The 18,694-nt window shown below is 45.4% G+C and overlaps 2 protein-coding genes across 6 annotated transcripts in view; both read right to left on the bottom strand.

Moving 5' to 3' along the window:
- Window positions 1-1,403: 1,403 nt before the first annotated feature.
- C21H3orf62 (chromosome 21 C3orf62 homolog) lies at window positions 1,404-6,490 on the bottom strand. 3 transcript variants are annotated; one of them, XM_034483652.2, is made up of 4 exons: window positions 6,398-6,490; window positions 5,665-6,066; window positions 3,709-3,800; window positions 1,404-1,895 (listed from the first exon to the last, which is right to left on the bottom strand). In XM_034483652.2, exons 2-4 carry the CDS (start codon window positions 6,060-6,062, stop codon window positions 1,630-1,632), a joined length of 756 nt encoding a protein of 251 aa, XP_034339543.1. In that variant the 5' UTR covers window positions 6,063-6,066; window positions 6,398-6,490; the 3' UTR covers window positions 1,404-1,629. The 3 variants fall into 3 exon arrangements, with proteins under 3 accessions (XP_034339543.1, XP_076773501.1, XP_034339542.1); XM_076917386.1 differs by having other exon boundaries at window positions 6,366-6,463; XM_034483651.2 differs by lacking the exon at window positions 6,398-6,490 and having other exon boundaries at window positions 5,665-6,228.
- Window positions 6,491-6,728: 238 nt separating this feature from the next.
- The window catches only part of Usp4 (ubiquitin specific peptidase 4), a 41,803-nt gene continuing 29,837 nt past the window's right edge, over window positions 6,729-18,694 (bottom strand). For all 3 annotated transcript variants that reach the window (XM_034483648.2, XM_034483649.2, XM_076917384.1), the window contains 7 exons: window positions 18,018-18,242; window positions 14,675-14,745; window positions 14,307-14,425; window positions 13,864-14,013; window positions 10,571-10,674; window positions 8,196-8,284; window positions 6,729-7,595 (listed from right to left, as the gene is read on the bottom strand). In XM_034483648.2, the coding sequence (XP_034339539.1) occupies window positions 7,437-7,595; window positions 8,196-8,284; window positions 10,571-10,674; window positions 13,864-14,013; window positions 14,307-14,425; window positions 14,675-14,745; window positions 18,018-18,242 (917 nt within the window). In that variant the 3' untranslated portion in view covers window positions 6,729-7,436. The remainder of the gene's footprint in view (window positions 7,596-8,195; window positions 8,285-10,570; window positions 10,675-13,863; window positions 14,014-14,306; window positions 14,426-14,674; window positions 14,746-18,017; window positions 18,243-18,694) is intronic.

The following is an 18,694-nucleotide window of genomic DNA, read 5'->3' as shown; positions in this document are numbered from 1 at the left end:
CTGGAGTTGGAAGTTAACAGTCATGAGCCTCTCAACATGGGTGCTGAGAACCAAACTGGGACCCTCTAGAAAAGTGGCAAGTACTCTTAACTGCTCAGACATCTCTCTGCCCCCCACTTTTTTTGAGAAAGGGGCTCACTACATAAACCATTCTGAACATGCGCTTCTGCCTTAGCCTTCCAAGTTCTATGATTACTGGTATGCACCAGCACACCAGTCTTCTTGTTTGCTGACATTTATGTGACATCACTGGGGATAAATCTCAGGATTTGTTGGGTCTGCAGGTTTTTCCACTCTTAAGTTTATGGTCTTCTTTCCTTTTGTCTTTGGAGTAAAAGTAATTAAGTCTAATTCATTCTTAAGGGTAATGATGGGGTAAGAAGGGCAGGGATTAAGCTCTACCTCCACATCTGCTGGTACACACCTTAGGCAGGCAGAGACAGATCTTTGTGAGTTCAAAGCCAGCCTGGTCTACATAGGGAGTTGTAGGACACCCAGGGATATATACACTCTCAAAAACCAAAAGCAAAACAAAGTTCACATCCACTTAAGCAAGGCACTGCCTTATGAACATGAATTTCACAAACTGGCACCTCTCCATCTAGAACAACCTGAGCAGAGATGGCCTAGGATGCTGTGAGCATTCACAGTGAAACCCCTCACTCGGAGGGCTGCGAATGTTTATTGAATATGCTACCTCCTGCAGGGATTAAATGGCAGTCAGCCACCAAGAGCCACTGGTTAGACTTGTCCTTTTCTCTTGCCTCAGGCAGGCAATGCCAATGAACGTCCCTGGTTGGGAACCGGTTAGCATTCATCAGGGAGGTCCATTTGACAAAGTGGCTGAGTGTGCTGAGAGACTGCCAGGTGATGGGATGGATGCTCCACCACGTCAGTACCACTGAGCCAAATCCCGAGACTAAACTAGCTGTTAAAAATAACCGAATGACAGACTTTGAGTCAGCTTGCCCATCACCATTTTTTCCTATGCTAACCTTGCAGCAATGGCCTGGCTCTCCACGGCCCTGACTTGGCTCAGCACAGTCTGCTATAGAACTACTCATGGTGGGATGGGGTGGTCAGGGTCCATATGGCTGTGGAAGATCAGTTAGGTAAGGGGTCTCATGGGAATGTCCTAAAGGAGGCAGCCTTGGGTCCATCGTACCAGAAACTGAGTGCAGACCTGTGCATGGGCACAGGCAGGAGACAGGATCCCTGTGTGCCATGTGTGTGGTGTGTGTGGAGAACAGAGTCCAAAGGCAGGAGCAGGTCCAAGTCCAACTTGAGCTTGAGCCTGGCTCTTCTGAGTGGAGCTTACCTGTGACCCATCCTCTTTATGGTTCTGTATTTTTCCAGGGCTTCATGTAAAAGAAGACAAGGACAAAGAGCAGAGGCACAACCTATAACCTACCTGGGGGACTGTATATATTCAACACCAACCAAAAGTACACTTTAAAAAATGTCAAGTCAAAAAAACTCCAAACATTTCAAAATAACAGAATAGTAAAACCTGGGCGCTCAGCTCAAAATGGGATTCAGCAGAAATTAAACAAGGTGTGGCAATTCTGGCTCTGCCAACCCGTGAAGACTTGTTCTGGTAACTACTGTGGCTGCTGACATCCCCTCTTCTCACTCTATTTGGTATTTAAAAGAGGTCATCAAGTTGTAGTCTTCTTCCAAGTCCAGAACAGTCTCAACAATATTCTGATCATCCAAAGCCTGCTTGAGGTTACCAGGGTCAGTATCCAAAGCCTTCTGAGGACTCTCATCCACAAGCAGAGCCCAGGCTTCCTCCTTGAAGGGTGAATCTTGGCAGCGTCCACACACACGGTTCAATTCATTTTCGAATTCTAGTTTTCCAGCCAGTTCTTCAATAGTTCGGATACTTGTATGGTCTTAAAACAAGGACAAAAGGACATGTGGTTTTACAGCTCTACTTACAAGTTTCTAAGGGCATTCCAGGCATAGGATAAAAACCACAAAACTGATGTACTCATGAAAGACCCCGTCTAGCCTGATACCTACTACCACAAGCTAGTAAGCACAGAGACACACACCATAAGAGGAGCATTGCCCACGACAAAATTAGGCATCCCTGTCCCAGCCAGATAAGTGAGCAACAGTGTAGGCGGGCTTGACACCAGTGAAGGTGGACTTGACACCTTCCCTTACCCCAGAATTCATCTGGCCCCAATTATTGGTATGAATTGAACACGCAGGCTTGATTTCACAAAAATCCCTGGCCTATGGAGAGTGACAAGATAGATGGTTTGAAAAACAGGGTCCTTCAGGTAATCCAAATGTGGACTGGTGCTGGTGAGGTCCAAGGAAATTACCAGCAGAAGCAACAGCTAGAGACAGTCAGCCCTCCAAAGTTAAGAAGGTTTTGGGGCCTCCCTCTGGGCCCTTTCTAACCTGGAGATTTTTCTATGTCAATAGCTTCTGGCAATGCCTGAGCGTATGTATCCTTCCATCAGGAGCTGCTGGTCCACTATACAATGTGAGTCGTTTAGAAACAGGGCACACAGTCACAGAACATACAGATACAGAATGTTTGTAGGATAAATGTCCAACTGCTGCATGTGGTGGTGCACACTGATAATCCCAATATTCAGAGGAATCAGCAGGAAAAAATTTTAAGTTTGAGATTAGCCTGGCCTATCCAGCCAGACCCTGTTAAAAAAAAAAAAAAAAAAAAAAAAACTTTGGCATAGCCTTAGGGAATCTCAAAACAAAACAACAACAACAACAAAAAAGTGGGGGGTGGGGGATGGAGAGATGGCTCAGCTGTAAAGAGGACTTGCTGTTCTTGCAGAAGACATGGGTTCAGTTCCCAGCACCCACATGGCTCACAACTCTGAAATTCCAGTTCCAGGGAATCCCAACACCCTCTTTTGGCCTCTCTGGGCGCAGGCATGCATAAGCTATACATATAGGCAAAATACTCATACACACACAATAGTCTTCAAATTGTGCCTAGATTAATAAACAATTTTTTAAAAAGAAAACTGGGGCTTGAGAGATGCCTCATCAGCTAGTAGCCCTTACTGCCCTACAAAGGACTTCCGTTTTGTCCCCAGCACCCGTGCCTGGTAGCTAACAACCACCTGGGACTCTAGCCCCAGAAGGATGCAACAGCTCTGGCCTCTAAAGAGTGCCCACACTCACACGCACATACCCACACAGACATATACATAATTAAAAATAAAATTAAAATATTAAAAATAGGACATACAGTGCTAAGCTAACTGGCTACTTCTAAAGGAGATATGAATTTTATTTTTTTGCAACAGTATCTTAGTCTGTAGCCTTGGCTGGCCTGAAACTCAATTTGTAGATCAGCTGGCCTCAAATTCCAGATCTGTCTGCCTCTGCCTCTGCCTCCGAGAGCTGGAATGAAAGGCAGGTGGCACTCACCCCAGCTACAAGGAAGATTTCTTCCACTATTGTTTTATACCCTTGATAGGCTATCTGTTCTGTCTTCTGATTTAGGCCTATATCCTAGTTTTTGCAGCTCTACACTCAAGGACTAAGGCCCGGAGGCTGCTACCTGTTCCTTCAGGGACTCCAAATCATTAGACACTGTAGTGATACTACTGACGTGTGCTATGACCTCACTAGGTCACCAGTTCTTGAAGATGTTTGATTTTTTCATTGTCTGCTGGAGCAAACTGAAGATGTGTGACAGACTCATTCTTCTCTACTTACCAATCATGTCTAGCAGGTCCTTTGTGACCTCTTGGCTACAACTGCTGAGCAGCATATTCGGGTCAACTTTTAAATCTCTCTCCATATCCTTCCTGCAGTCCAGATTGGGTGTGGGGTTGGGGGGAGAAGATGGGGAATTAGATATTCTTTCAGGAAAATATTGAAAAACTTCAGAAAATTCAAAACGCAACTGGCTTGTTTTGTTTTTGAGACAAGGTCCTCACTATGTAGCCCAGGCTGGCCTGGAGCATACAGTGTAGACCTGCCTCTGTCTCCTGAGTGCTTGGAGTCAAGGCACTCACCATCTTGCCCGGCTGAGACTAAAATATACTGGTGACCACCATTTATGCTATGACAATATCAGAAACTGCCAACTAAACCAGTGAAGAAACATCGTCATGACCTATTCCCATTGCAGGCTGCATTCATCTTCATGAAACCAATACATATATTTACAGTTAAATGGTTTCTCAATTCCTTGACTTTGAGATAGGCAAGATGGCCAGACACATAAGTGACCTCACATGCAGTCATCCCTGCTCTAGGTCAAGATGCCTGGGATGAAGCAGTTTGTAGCTACTTAATAGGCCTAAAGGAGATAGTCCAAAAGCCCCGCCCCACCCCACCCCCAAGCCCTCCAGAGACAAGGTTTCTCTGTATAGACCTGGCTGTCCTGAACTATAGACCAGGTTGGCCTCAATCAAACTCAGAAGTCTACCTCTTCTGCCCCACAAGGTCCAGGATTAAAGGTGTGTGCCGCCGCTACCACCCAGCTGCCAAAAAGTTTTTAAGACAGGAGTTAACTGAAAAAGGTGAAAACTGAAAAAGGGTGGTGGTGGTGCACGCCTTTAATCCCAGCACTTGGGAGGCAGAGGCAGGTGGATTTCTGAGTTCGAGGCCAGGCTGGTCTACAGAATGAGTTCCAGGACAGCCAGGACTACACAGAGAAACCCTGTCTCAAAGAACAAAACAAAAGGTGAATCCAAGAAGCAGGGCCTGGTCATAGCCTTAGGTGTGGGGAAGGAAGGTAAAGGCTGGTGCCTTGGCTCTGAACAGTAAGACAGTGTGTATTATTTTTGTTTTTGTGTTTAAATCAGGTTTCTGGAAGACGGATAGTTCACGCCCACATTTCTTGCACTTGGGTCTTAGGGGATCAGAGTTCTAGGTCACCTTCAGCTACAGAGGCGTTGAAAATCAGCTAGTCTACGTGAGACTGTCTTTAAAAAGCAACAGAAAAATGACTCAGCAATGTGAGTGTGACAATGAGAGTTGGCTCCCTGAACTCACAGGGCAGATTCCACTCCTGAAAGGTTCCCTTTGACTTCTGTAAGCATGCTGTGGCCAGCGTGCCTACACAAAAACACACACACACACACACACAATTTTAAAAATTAGATAAAATTGGCAGCTGGAGGTAGCTGGCTCAGCAGTTGAGAGCACAGTAGCTGCTCTTCCAGATCTGAGGACCCCCACATGGTAGCTAACAACTGTCAGTAACTCTAGTACCAGGGCATGTGATGCCACAGCCTTCTGGCCTCTGCAGGTAAAACATCTACAAGTACAAAATACAAACATTAAAAAAACTTAGGAAAAAATCCTCAAAGTGTAAAACCAGACAAAAACATTGCTAAGGCTTGTAGATCAGCGGTAGATCAATGCTTGCCCTAGGAAGCATGTGTTGAGGCCTTGGATTCAGTCCTCAGCATTACCCACAAATTAAGAAACAGTTAACACCAATTACCCTCTGGTACAGAAGTTTCCATGACTGTTTGGATAATAACCAGGCTTTCAACCTAAACACATGTTCACCGGGCCACATTCTAAAAAACATTAATTTCTTGTATACAGTCAGCGCTTCCAAGAAAAGGCTAGCTTAGGCATGAATCAGATCTGGGGTCTTCAACTTTTTTTTTTTTTTTAACAGCTGTTTCTAGTAAGCTATCAAATTAGAATCACCTTAAACTCTCTTTTCTCCAGTTTTCCCCATCTCCTGCAGCTCTCCAAAACTGTCTTTCACGTGCCAAAATGGAAGAATGCATCAAGACATTTTCCTTGCTGGTCAGAGGTTTTCTTTTGGGGTATAAAGGCTGGGGTTTTGCATTAACTGGAATATGGTGTGGCCCAAAGGCCGGGTTTTCATTCTCAGGAGCACAAGAGGCACCAGAGCAGGGGGCAGCAGGGGGGCAGGCCGCCAGCGGGTTTCTGCAGAGGAGCCTGTGTACCGGCAGGGAGGCGAGCGACGGGGCGTCCAGCCTCTGGTGGGCTGTGCACTCCTGAGAATGCCTGACTCCTTCAAAGGCTCGGTCTATAGCAGCAGTCAGCTCCTTTCTGCATCTTCGTAGTTTTTCAGACATTTCCCTAAAAGCGACCATGCCTGCTTTTATTAAGTGATAATTGCAAATGCACGGGGCAACGTGAGAAACTTCTTCTATACAAGAGGCTGAGATCCAACCCCGATTTACGGTTACACAACATCATCCTTCATTCTTTTCCCCCCTGAGAGGGGAGTATCGCCCGCCATTCTCAGAGGACCCTAGGTCACGGGGGAGGGCCCGAGATGCCCCGCCTCGCCCCCCAGAGCTCCTTTAGCCGGTTGGCCTTTCCCTCCGCCCACTACTGCACCCAGTTGCTGTCTGGGTCCCCAAACTATAGCCAACCTAGGCTGGAAGGGGCCCCGTTGAGTCCTCACCCAGCCGTTGCCGCACAAGAGTGCCCAACGGTCACTGAGTCCACGTTCCAAGACCAGCGACTCCCAACCCCCACCTACTAGGTTAAAGGTCGGTCAAGACTCACATGACCACAAAGGGGAACAAAGGCCCCAGAGCTGGCCTGTTAGTGCGCTAACAGGCTTGCGACTAGGGGAGTAAGGGTTATGGAGGAGAATCCAGTCTGGAGGGATCTATTACCGAAAAATCATTCTTCTTAAACCTCATTAACTAGAATGTTTTGGAGATTTGAAAAATACCCATCTTGTTCTTCTGACGCTAACATGGAAAAACAATGCCACACACTGCACCCAGTTTTATGAATAGACTTCTTTTAAGGGAGAGCTAATAAAAGTTCCACATAGAGTCACTTTATCAAGGGCAGTGGGGAACAAAACAGAACTTCTAGGATTCTGTGAGAAACTGAAAACAACAGCCCAATACTAACTTCATTTCATAACCGGGAAGAAGGCTGGAAATTCTGAGAACAAGAGAATAGAAACAGATGTCAGAGACGGTTTAGAAAACTAAAAGCCCATCTCAGTGAACAGCAAAGAACTAGAGAACAAGATGACATTTGCCGGAGGCTTGGTTTACTGTGGCCAGACTACTGGGGTGAGCAGTGTAGGCACCAGAATCCAAAACCCAGGAGTTGGGCGCAGCCCTGCAGGTGGTCTTCATGGCCGCACATGCTCAGTACAGCGTGTTCCTCTCCATTCTTTGGAATCCGTGAGACACACACCACTGTGCACCAATCCCGCCCCACACTTCAGCTCCACAGGTTTTTCTCTCACCACCCGTTTAAAAGAAAAAAATAATTCAGCCTCTTAACATAACCCTTCTCAGAAAGCAGGGTTTTTGTTTTGTTTTTTTGTTTTTTTTTTCCTTCCTCTTCTTATAAAAGAAGGTAATTTTCTCATCTGGTTTTAGACTGATATGAGCAGTCTTCAAGAGTGCCAAAGAGATTCTCCTGGGGGAGGGAGGACGCTGGTGCTGTGGGGTGGCAGGGTCGCAGAGTCAGCATCAGTTGGTGTCCATGTTGTAAGCCTCTTCATCCCCCAAGCCCTGCTGGGAGCTGCTCAGCTTCACCCCTCCATCAGAGCCAGGGAAACTGCCAAGTGATGAAGTGCTCGAACACTCGTCATCTCGACGCTGGTAAAACAACACGTAGGCGGCTTTCGTCTAAAACACAAGGAATGGGGTCCATTCACTGATAATAAAACCACCCCACACCGTTCCTCACTGCCTGTAATCCCAGCATGAAAGGGAGAGCCTGAGGAGGATTTTTTTTTCCAAGTTCAACTGTCTCTCAAAAAAATAATAATAATCAATCTTAAACTGAATGTGGGGATACACACCTGTAATACTGGCACTCAAGAAGCAGAGGCAGGAGAATTACCCTAAGTTTGAGGCTAAATTGTCATACACAGTGAGTTTCAGAGCAGCCAGTAATACAGAGATACTATCTCGATGAACAAGCACACTAAATGAGTGACTGAGTGGACAGCTGTACTCTGGGGAATCTGCCACCTTGTCCTGCAGATCCATGCCCAGGAGCTGCCTCCTGATGCCGCTGCCATGGCTATAGGGAAATGCAGGTGTACTGTGATACCACAAGGAAAATTGAGCTTCTCCACTAGGGAAGATCTAGAATGAATGGTAGTCTACTCTACTCCACTCAGATCTCTAGCAGATGATGAGGCAACCCTCCGGCTTGAGGGAACCTCTTTGGTTTATTTGTTGAGATACCAGGGAAGAGCAGGCATCTGGGAAGGTACTCACCACTATCTGATCCTCAGAGGCCAGGGACACACTGCTGTCATCAAAGTAATACCATTTCCCGTTCAGTCTGTTCTTCGCATATGCAGTGTCTGCCAAGTTACAAACAAAATGCTCTAATGGCCACTGAAAAAAATTAATCTGGTAACTTTATTAGGTTAGCACTAAATACACACACACGCTCATATCCAAAATATTAACACTAAAATTAAGAATAACGTATAGCAGTGTGGACCCATTCAGGAAGCAGAGGCAGGAGCACTGCCCCCAAGGTCAAGACCATCCTGGCCAAGTCTAGGTAGGCTGCACAGTGAAACCGTGTCTCAAAACAGAAAACCACCACCACTAAATTATAGAACTAATTTTAAAAATATGCACGTATATATATAAGTAATGAGAATTTATAGTCGAAAACTAATAGTTCTTTTTATTTCTTCCCTGGAGGTTAAGGGACCAAACCCAAGGCCTTGTGCTTCCTAGGCAAGGCGAGTACTCTCCCACCAAGCTAAATGAATCCACAGCCCCTGTGGCTCGTGGCTTTGCTATGTTTTGTTTGTTTTGTGTTTACAGACCTACATAATGTTAAAATTTAAAATAATTTTTTAAAAGCTGTATGTGTGCACACACGTGCCATGCGTGTGTGGACATCACAGGTTAAGTGATAAAATGAATTCTCCTCTCTATTTTAGGGGTTTTGGAATTGAACTCAGGTCACCAGACTTGTGTGGCCAGTGTCTTTACCTCCTGAGCCACCTTGTCACCCTAGTGTGTATTTCTGAAACCTACTCTGTGGACCAGACGGGCCTTGAACTGAGATCCACCTGTTTCTGTCTCTCAAGTGCTGGAATAAACAGCGTGTGTCCCACGCCCAGCTTTGTCTATTTCTAAATCAAGATTTATCACTTGATTACGTGGAGGTTACCCACAGATGTCATAGGTGGTACTAGACCCCTGAAGCTAGAGTTGCAGGCAGCTGTGAGCCACCTGACAGAGGTCCAATGGAAGAACTACGGAGCTCTCTCTCCAGCTGCCCTGGTGTCTACTGAATGGCTGTGATCAGTGCTGGAGACACAACACAATGATAGGGCAAGTGCCTGACATTTTCATCAGCACCTCAAACAAAGATGGCCATGAGTATAATCGAGAGCCACAAGGACTTAGAGAGAGCTGACACTGCTAAGATTTCAAAAACAAAACAAGAGCAGATGGCTCCACTCCCATCTTCATAGACACCCAGTGCCTCTGGAGCCAGCAGGTTAGGAAGACAGTACTCACTGGGTCTGCAGAGCTGGGATGTGCACAAGAGGCTCTAAGTTTTCATTCATCTGTGACTGAACTCTGGGATGGGTGGGCTGCAGGTGAAGCTTGGCTGGCTTCACCTACTTACTACAACTACCTACCTAGGATGCACAGGGCTCCAAATTCCAACCCAGCACTGGGGGATCAAACAATGCCCCCTTTTAAAGCAGGTTCAGTTGTGACTAAAACACAGTGTTAGTGAACCTAAATGTTATAGGAATTCTAGGAAATAGAGCAAAAGAAAAAAAAAAAAAGTACTCTTTTTCTAGGTGTGGTGATGTGTACCCATCTTCTAGCACTTAAGTGCCTGAGGTGAAAAGAACGTAAGTTCAAGGCTATCAAGGCCTACCTGGCAAGTTACAAGCCAGCCTAGCCTGGATGGTGAGGTCCTGTCTCAAAAGCAAACCAAAAATAAACTAACTTTGGTATCTCTCCTTCCAGGGTTCTGTACCCCTTGAATTTTCTCCATGTTTGGGTTTTGCAGAGCTGGGATACTTCTGTAATTACAGACATTAATTTTGTGTAGTTGTTTTAAATTATTAGGAACACTTCTCCATAATATTAACTTTATTTGGAAATGGCTAAGAATTCTTTGATTAAGTACCTGAACCACAGTGTTCCACTAAGAAACATGGGTCTACAGAGTTAGTCCCACAACATCTAGGGTTACACAGAGAAACCCTGACTTGAAAAACCAAAATAAACAAAGAGACTGATGTTTTGTTATGTCCTTGCCTTAGAAGCGGTCCCAGAATAACCCCAGGGTAGTGGCTCACACCTGTCAACCTCTTCCTGCCAGTCCTAGGTCATCCTGGCCGAGCTACACAACGAGCCCCAGGCCAGCATAAGTGATCAGCAGGACCGTCTTGATGACAAAGTTACCATTGCTGACTTAAAAACATGAAAATTGACAAAGGAGGAAGAAGAAAGGTAGGGAGGAGAGAGGGGCTGAGAAAGCCCAAAGCGGGAGACTAAAACCAAGCCAGGTGCTTATGGTAGTGCCTGGCATTTAGGAAGAGGCTGGGGAACAGTAGGTGGGCATTTCCATACCTCAGAAGGAAGCAGATGCCAATACTTACAGTGACCAACCCCCATGGCTCCATAGTGATTGGACACAGCAATTAGGTCATAAACGTAAGGCCTTGCTGACCGGTCGCAGACAAACTCGGACATGTTCAGAGCTCTGAGTGAAAACATAGTAGCCCATAAATATGTTAAACTCAAAAAGTCAGTGTAATCCAGCAACCCCTCTCACCCCACAGAACACTCAACTATGTGAGAAGACTAGAACAAGGCAGAGTGACCGTTGTCAGAGTAGAAACTGGGAGAAGGCTGTCATGGCTATCCCCACGGGGTTGTGATGCCAAGAGGAATTCAGCACCTGAGTGAGGAAGCTGTGACTGACCAAAGTGCAACCAAGGTCACAGTAAGTTAAGTGTCCGACAGGCCCTGGAAAGCTTTACTGTATTTAAAAATTTTTTCTTTTGCTATTATTGTGTATTTAATTTTGAGTGAGTGTGGCCATCAACCCACAGCGTGTTAAGTTTTAAACGTGAGGCAAGCCGCTGACATGACTGGTGCCTGTTAACTTGGTGACAGTCAATGAGAGCCTCTAGGTCCCTTCAGTTGCTTCTCAAGGTCCCATTTAACCATGAAAAATTCCATGACAATTTTCACCCATGGAATGGCTATTTTGGTTTCTTTACTGTGCCCATTTTCAGGATCAGGAAAGTTTCCAGCCTCCTTATGGTCCTTATCTATGATTCAAAGTTTTATATAGAGCTTCAGTTTCAAAATTGTAATTTTTAAGGCTCAAACTAAACAGATAAAGCTGCAAAATTGTAACCTTATATAACCTTTTACTAAGTATTAAGAATAATTAAGACATGAAAGTTAATGATCAGTCATCTTATGAATGATCCAATTCTTTAATGTGTTCAGAAGTATACTTGTGATCATGCTAAGGAGTAATTAATTACAGGAATAAGCTTCCTGCATATGTTTTCAAAGTTAAGCAGAAAACAAGAAACTAGAGATAAGCAGAGTTTGTCTGTTTAGATACAGATAATAGAAGGTCCTCAAACACCTCTGAGATCTGCAGAATATGGTATTTAAAATGTTTAATGAAACTGTTATTCATGACAGAGAGACAAGTCAGCTCCTAGCAGTGTCCTTAATCTTCTCCCAAGAAGATGAAGGGCACAGAAGACCACCACCCAGGCATGCTTTAAATGTAGCAAAGAGGTCCACTGGGCCAAACACTGCCCTTTACCTTGTCTGTTCACAGCACAGTGTCCAAATTGTGGACAAGCAGGTCATTCGGGAGTTGGCTGCCACTCTTTGTCTAGACATTAGTCCCAAGGGGGACTGTACAGTAAAGTCTGTCAGATTTACTATGCCTGGTGGCTAAAGACTCATGCTGCCCTCCACCAACCATGGAGGAACCTAGGGCGACTGTCCAGGTAGCCTTGATTTCTGTCGTTTTTAGATTTAGAAGCTGCTTGATCTGTACTTCTTGCTTCCTCATGTCTCTGGCGCTGACAACTAGGCTCAGGACAGCTTTATCAATGTAACAGCAGCAGCCAAGGCTTCAGCTGCTTCTCAGCTCTCTTCATCTGTAAAAGGAGGTCTCAGGCCTCACTTTCTGAGCTGAGAAAGACAGCTTACCTTGCTACCGGACTATAAAAAGAGGTAAACTCACAGAATAGGTTTCAAGTAAGTTGTTACAATCCTTTTATGTAAAGAAACCTGCTTTAGCCGGGCAGTGGTGGTGCACGCCTTTAAACCCAGCACTTGGGAGGCAGAGGCAGGCAGATTTCTGAGTTCGAGGCCAGCCTGGTCTACAGAGTGAGTGCCAGGACAGCCAGGGCTACACAGAGAAACGAAACCCTGTCTCAAAAAAGAAAAAAAAAGAAAAAAAAAATACCTGCTTTATAGTGACTACTGTCAGTCATCAATCACCTGTGTCTCACAGTAAGTAACTGGGTTAAAAAAATAATAATTTTGGGTTCTCAAGCTTTTACTATGACTCAAAGGTATGAGTAAACTGCTCTTTCTACCACATGGGTTTCAGTACAGAATACAGTGGTAATAGTAACACACCTAAAACACCTTTTTGTAAACTTAAAAAATAATTCTTGGAAGCTTCAGGGAATCAACTTGGATCCACCTCTCTCACAGGTCAAATGTATTCGAGGTAAGTACTAGCAATCAATAGCCTGTTTCCTCACCTGCCTACTCCTGAGCGTGGGATCTTTTCCCCTCTCCCTGGTCTTGGGACTGCCCGCCCCCAACTACTGGGACCATGGACCTAAAAGTTTCAAATGTACATCTAAGAAAACATTACCCCAAACTCCTTAGCTTTACCTTCTGTCCTTAACATGTATCTGCTCCAGCAGATTTCCAATCAATTAAAGACTGCAAACTTCTCCAACTGCTGCCTGCATGTCCCTAGCCCCAGATGGTCTTGCAGAGCCTGGACAGCAAGAGCTGCTTTCCCAGACTAGGCTATTATTCCACCTTTTAATTGATAATAAGTAAGGGGGCAACCTAATCGTGTATGACTACTTTTTGCTGACACTGAGAAATTGTTGTTGGGAGCCAAAAAGCTGGCTATGTTTGGATTACCTCTGCTTGTGATCTGTACTGAAATCCCCTTGCAGAAAGAGCTGGGGACAAATTTTAGGAGTTGGTTCTCTCCTTCTACCCTCAGTCTGGGAACAAAACCAGGTCAGCAGGCTTATGTGTCAAGGATTCTCACTCAATGAACTGTCTAGTCTCACCAGCCCATTACGAAATTTTCAAAAATACAGAAAAGGTAAAAATTTAAAGTCATGCTCTGAGGCACAGGCTTCAATCCCAGCAGTCAGGGGGCAAGACAGGCACTGAATGACAGAGTGAGTTCCAGGACAATGGGCCTGAGCAGAGAAACTCTGTCTCGAAAACCCAAAACACAACAACAACAAAAAGTAAACTTAACTACGAAGGTGGCCTTAAACTCAATCAGTGATCCTCCTGCCTCAGCAAGAGATTACAAGCATGGGAAACCACACCCAGCCAAAGATCAGTTCCCTTGGGTAGGCTATTACCTGGTCGCCACGCCCTGTTAATGAGAAACAGAACTGCACCTGTGCTGCCCTGGCTGAAGCCAGGTTTCCTGACAGCAATGATGGACCAGAAAAGCCGGCCACAGACTGGTGTGCGGATTCAAGCCCATCTGCAGGGACACAATCAGCAGGGCTCTTCTAGGAGTAATTTCTCCCGCTAGTAGGGGAAGGAGGGATTGTTCCACAAGTCAACCTCCTAGAGCCAAGTAATATACAACCTAATCCCAGCATCTTCTTGCCTTATCAGCACCTGTGCAGACACCCACCTGATCGGGAATTCCACAACTGTGTCAAGTTTGTCCCGCCAGTATCTGTTATAGGAGAACCGTTTGAGATGAACCACCAGGATCTTGGGCAAAGACCACAAGTCAAACTTCTTTGTTGCCTGTTGGTGCTTCTTACAGGTGGGACAGTACCTAAAGACAAAAGAGACTTACTTAGCCAGGGCAGCAGGAAGTCACAAGAACTATCCTTCCAGGTGGGACTCAACATCAGTACTTATGAACAAACCCTTGCCTTCTCATCAGAGCAGTGGCTTTTTCAATCCAGCAAACAGCTGTCACACACACAAATATATTACAGGTCTGGCTAAAAAAAAGATGACCTGTCCAGGTACAATAAGAGGTTTCTGCACACATAGGTGGTTCCCAGCAAACCTCAGACCCTAAGGTACATAGGTCCCCTGCTCAGAGAATGGGGACTTGCATACCAGGGATCATGCTCCCCAAGGGTCTCCATGGTGGTAAAAAGCTCGATGCACTCTCGAAGGGCCACTGCAGCCTTCTTCTTCTTCTGAGGCTGTGACATGCTCACGTGCTTCTCACAGGCCTGTGAGAAAGAAGCGTTGAATTCTGGTAGAGAAGCATCTTCCTGGCTCAAGAGATGCAGAAGCTCTCTGCCTGGAATATACCATATTTTCTGCAGTCTCTGGACACAAAATGACAATCTTGGGTGCTTTTCATTTTAAGTCATAAGGAAAATTTCTTTAACAGTTGTCCAATCAATGAGAGGAATATCAATATATTTCCAGAGCAGAAACTAAAACACCACACTGACCACAAACCCCAAATGACATACCTCAGATTCTTGCTCATCAAAGTAAAGGCTTCGGGTCTCACTGTCCCAGTCAATGGCCAGTGTGGATCGAGCTGTGAAGGGGACCATAGTGTCACTCATTATGGAATGACCAACACCAAGAGAGGCCCTCCAAGTGACCAGATTGAGAAGGGCCACACTCAGGTGGCAGCACCACACCTGCTCACCCACCACCAGCCACTGAGGAGAGCAATGCTAGAACTTGGGGTCAGCCTTTTTGAATCTCAACTTCCCAAAGCTTCAAAGTCTCCTTAATACTACGGATAAACCCAAACCCCAACCCCAGAATCTGACAGGTCATACACAGAGTCAAGATGAAATCATCAGGAGCAGATTTATCCTCTTGCCTGATCCACAAGAAAATCTGACACAACAGATAAAGTAACCGTTTTCAAACACTGGACAGACACCAGGCAGGACAAAAAAAAATCCCTGAAAGGTAAAGAGTTTACTACTGGCAAGCATACGAAGGCACTGAAAGGTGGGCATAGACAGCAAGGAAGACTGAATTAAGGAAGCCAAGTTAAACTGAGAGCGTGGTTTATGCTTGTACTCTCAGCCTTGAGAATGGAGAGGTACAATCAGGAGTTCAGGACCAGCTATACAGTATCATGCAAGACCAGGCAGTATGGACCACATAAAACCCAGTCTCAAAAACCCAAAGGGGCTGGGCACAGTGGTGCACACCTTTAGTCTCAGCGCTTGGGAGGCAGGGGCAATCAGAGCTTTGAGAGATTGAGACCAGCCTTGTCAACAGAATGAGTTCCAGGACAGCCAAAGCTGTTACACCAAACAATTTTGTCTAGAAAAACAAAACAACAACAACAAAACCAAACTAACAAACCAATTGTAATGGTAGATAGCTTTGCTAGTGAAGTGCCTGCTAAGCAAGTCAAAGAACCCACGTTCAATCCAAGCACTCAAGCAAAAAAAGCTGGGCAAGGCGGTGGAGGCTTACAGCCTAGTGCTGAAGACGGAGGCAGAGGTAGATCTTTGGGGACAGGCACAGCTGAGCAGCCAGTGGCCCATTGGTGAGTTCCAGGTCTTCGGAAAAACCTTGTCTAAAAAAGTAACTGAGGACTCAGGAATGGCTCAGCAGCTGCTGCTCTCCCAGAGGACTCGAGTTCAGATCCCTATACCCACATCTGGGAGCTCACAACCGCCTGCGATTCTTAGCTCCAGGGATCCAGCACCCATGTTGCACACCCCGCCTCCACACACACATATATACACACTAATTTGTTGTTAGGTCATTTAATGGGCTAACTTCTGTAAAAACAAAAAAGCCCACATGCTTGGCAGCAGAGGAAGGACACAGGGTTGACTCTGGAGTACAAAGACACAAACCAGAGCTACATTTGAACAGCTCACTAGAACTGAACAGATCCTAAGCTAAAGAGAAGGCACTCCCTCTCAGAGAGGACAAGGCTGCAGCCGCTCAGAGTTCTGTAAGACATCTCAGTTGTTTGTTCTGAAAACCCGTAAATGGGAGTGCAGATGTGGCTCAGGGATTACAAGTACTGTCTGCTCTTGTAGAGGACCCAGGTTTAGCTCCCAACACACACACAGTGGCTCACAATAGTCTGTAACTCTAGTTTCTGGGGATCTGACAATGTCTTCTGGGCTCCGTGTACATGAGGCATGCATGTAGTGAGCAGACAGACAGACAGACAGCAATAAAAACAAACAGTAAGTGACTGTTTATAAAGGGAACAGGGAGCTACAGTGAGTGCTAGAGCCTCTCCACCTTGAACGTACAAGTCTCCGAGGTCAGGCCCTAGTCCTAGGAAGGAAATCTGTGAAACATTTAAAAAGCTGGAGGAGGCTGGAAACTTAACAGCTAAATGCCCTGTCTGCTCTTCCTGAAGACCCAGGCTCAATTACTAGCACCCAGTGGCTCTTGACGGTCTGAAATTCCAGTCCCAGGGGATCTAACTCCCTTTTCTGACCTCTGCAGGCACTCACATGGTGCATGGATATACATGCAGGTAAAACACCCATTCACATAAAAAATTTTTGAAAAAAATGGGTCAGGCTGGAAAGATACCTCAGAAGTTAAGATCATTTACTACTCTTATAGAATACTGGGGTTCAGTGCCTAACACCCAGGCTGGGAGCTCATAATTCCTACAACTCTAGTTCCTCTGCAGGTCCCCAGCACACACACAGTACACACACATATATGCAAGAAAACACTCAAACACATAGAATACAATTTTTTAAATTAAAGCTGGGTAGTGGTGGCAAGCACCTTTAATCCCAGCACTTGGAGGGCAGAGGCAGGTGGATCTATGTGAATTTTTTTGAGGTCAGGGCTATGTAGAGAAACCCTGTCTCAAAAAAAACAACAACAAAAATTGTTTTTAAATTAAAATGAAGGGAAGGGAGGGGAGGGAGACAGAGATAGTGAGAAACTGGTTGATAACTAGTTAATTTCTTTCCTAATGGCAGAAGGTGAAAGACACAAAGGGTATAGCATCCGCCCTGCCCATGATGCATGTCCACACCCCTAGAGATGCTTCTTCCCACCCAGCTGTCCTGATGACAAAGCTCCATGTAACTGATATCCATAACTACCTCTAGATGCATCATATATAATTATTTTTATGGAACAAAGAGACAGATGCACCTATTCTTATGAGTGAAGCAAGTCTACAGGAACGCTCTTAACATGACCATAAGAATCACTGAGCCAGAGGAAAGGCCTTGCAGAGAATGGAAGCCTGTTTGCTTCTGAGGTCATGATCATCAAGGATTAAGGTGACAGCTGGGCATAGTGGCACATGCCTGAAATCTAAGGACTCAAGAGATAGACAAGAAAGTCAGAAGTTCAAGGCCAGTATCAGCTACATAGTAAGTCTGAGGCCAACTGACACTTAGGGTTAGAATCTCCTGGGGTTAGAGATGGTGTAGAACACTTGTTGCTCTTGTAGAGTTCAGGTCCCAGCATCCACTTGGTGGTTCACAGTAGTCATTTCCATTGTAGGAGATTCAATGCTGTCTTCTGGTCTTCATGGACTCCAGGTACAAACAGTGCACAGACATACAGGTAGGTAAAATGTCAACACATAAAAATAAGACGGGGGTTGCGGGGGGGGGGGAGGCTTGTCTCAAACTTGCCACTCCACTAGCAAAGGGAATAAAATAAAAATCCTTTGAAAGGTGTCTGTGTCCTCAATCATTCTCCAAGAGACTCAGATGTCTGGCCCTAGAGCTACATAAAGAGTCAACACTTGACACAGCAGTAGTTAACATCAGGTAACACGATTCTCAGAGAGATCTGATGTGCCCCACGTCTACCTGAGAGGGCCGAGTGAGCACTTACAGTTGAGTTTGAGCAGTTTTCCATCAGTTGCCAGTGAGTTGATGTCAGCAGTTCCACAGGAGTTCACGAGGCTGAAGGAGAAAAGCCTCTTGTGGCTCGGCTGGCCTTTCACCTTTTGGGTGGTCTCACGAGGGTCATCTCCCTGATCGTCCTCACCACTGCCTTCCGCTCCGGAAAGCTGTTCCTTCCCTTCCTCTTGATGATCCATTTCTTCTTCTTCATCTCCTGATACACATGAACAACAATCTGTGTAAGTCCCATATTTAAATGTTAGGACACTTTAGCCACGGATGGTGATATCTATAATCCAAGCTCTCAGGAGGCTGAGGCAAGACAGCGGACTTCAAGGTAAGGTACAACCACATGACAAGTTTGTGGCTGGCCTGGGCTACAGGAGACCCTATCTCAAAACAACACACCCACAAAGAAATCATAAAACATTTGTTTAATACTAAAGTACATTATTGAATTTCTGAGTTTGAGGCCAGTCTGGTCTACAGAATGGGTTCTAGGACAGCCAGGGCTACATGGAGAAACCATGTCTCAAAAACAAACAAACAAATAAACAAAGACTTAAAAAGTGCATTATTATTTCCTTATATATTTTGTTGTATATATTAAAGTATATCCACCCCTATATTTAGATCTCCATAGCTATTAGACACTTGATTTAGCAT

Source organism: Arvicanthis niloticus, chromosome 21 (assembly GCF_011762505.2).
Source record: "Arvicanthis niloticus isolate mArvNil1 chromosome 21, mArvNil1.pat.X, whole genome shotgun sequence".
Taxonomy (NCBI): domain Eukaryota; kingdom Metazoa; phylum Chordata; class Mammalia; order Rodentia; family Muridae; genus Arvicanthis; species Arvicanthis niloticus.
The sequence above is the reverse complement of the archived record's forward strand: the minus strand, read 5'-3'. Positions and strand labels throughout refer to the sequence as shown.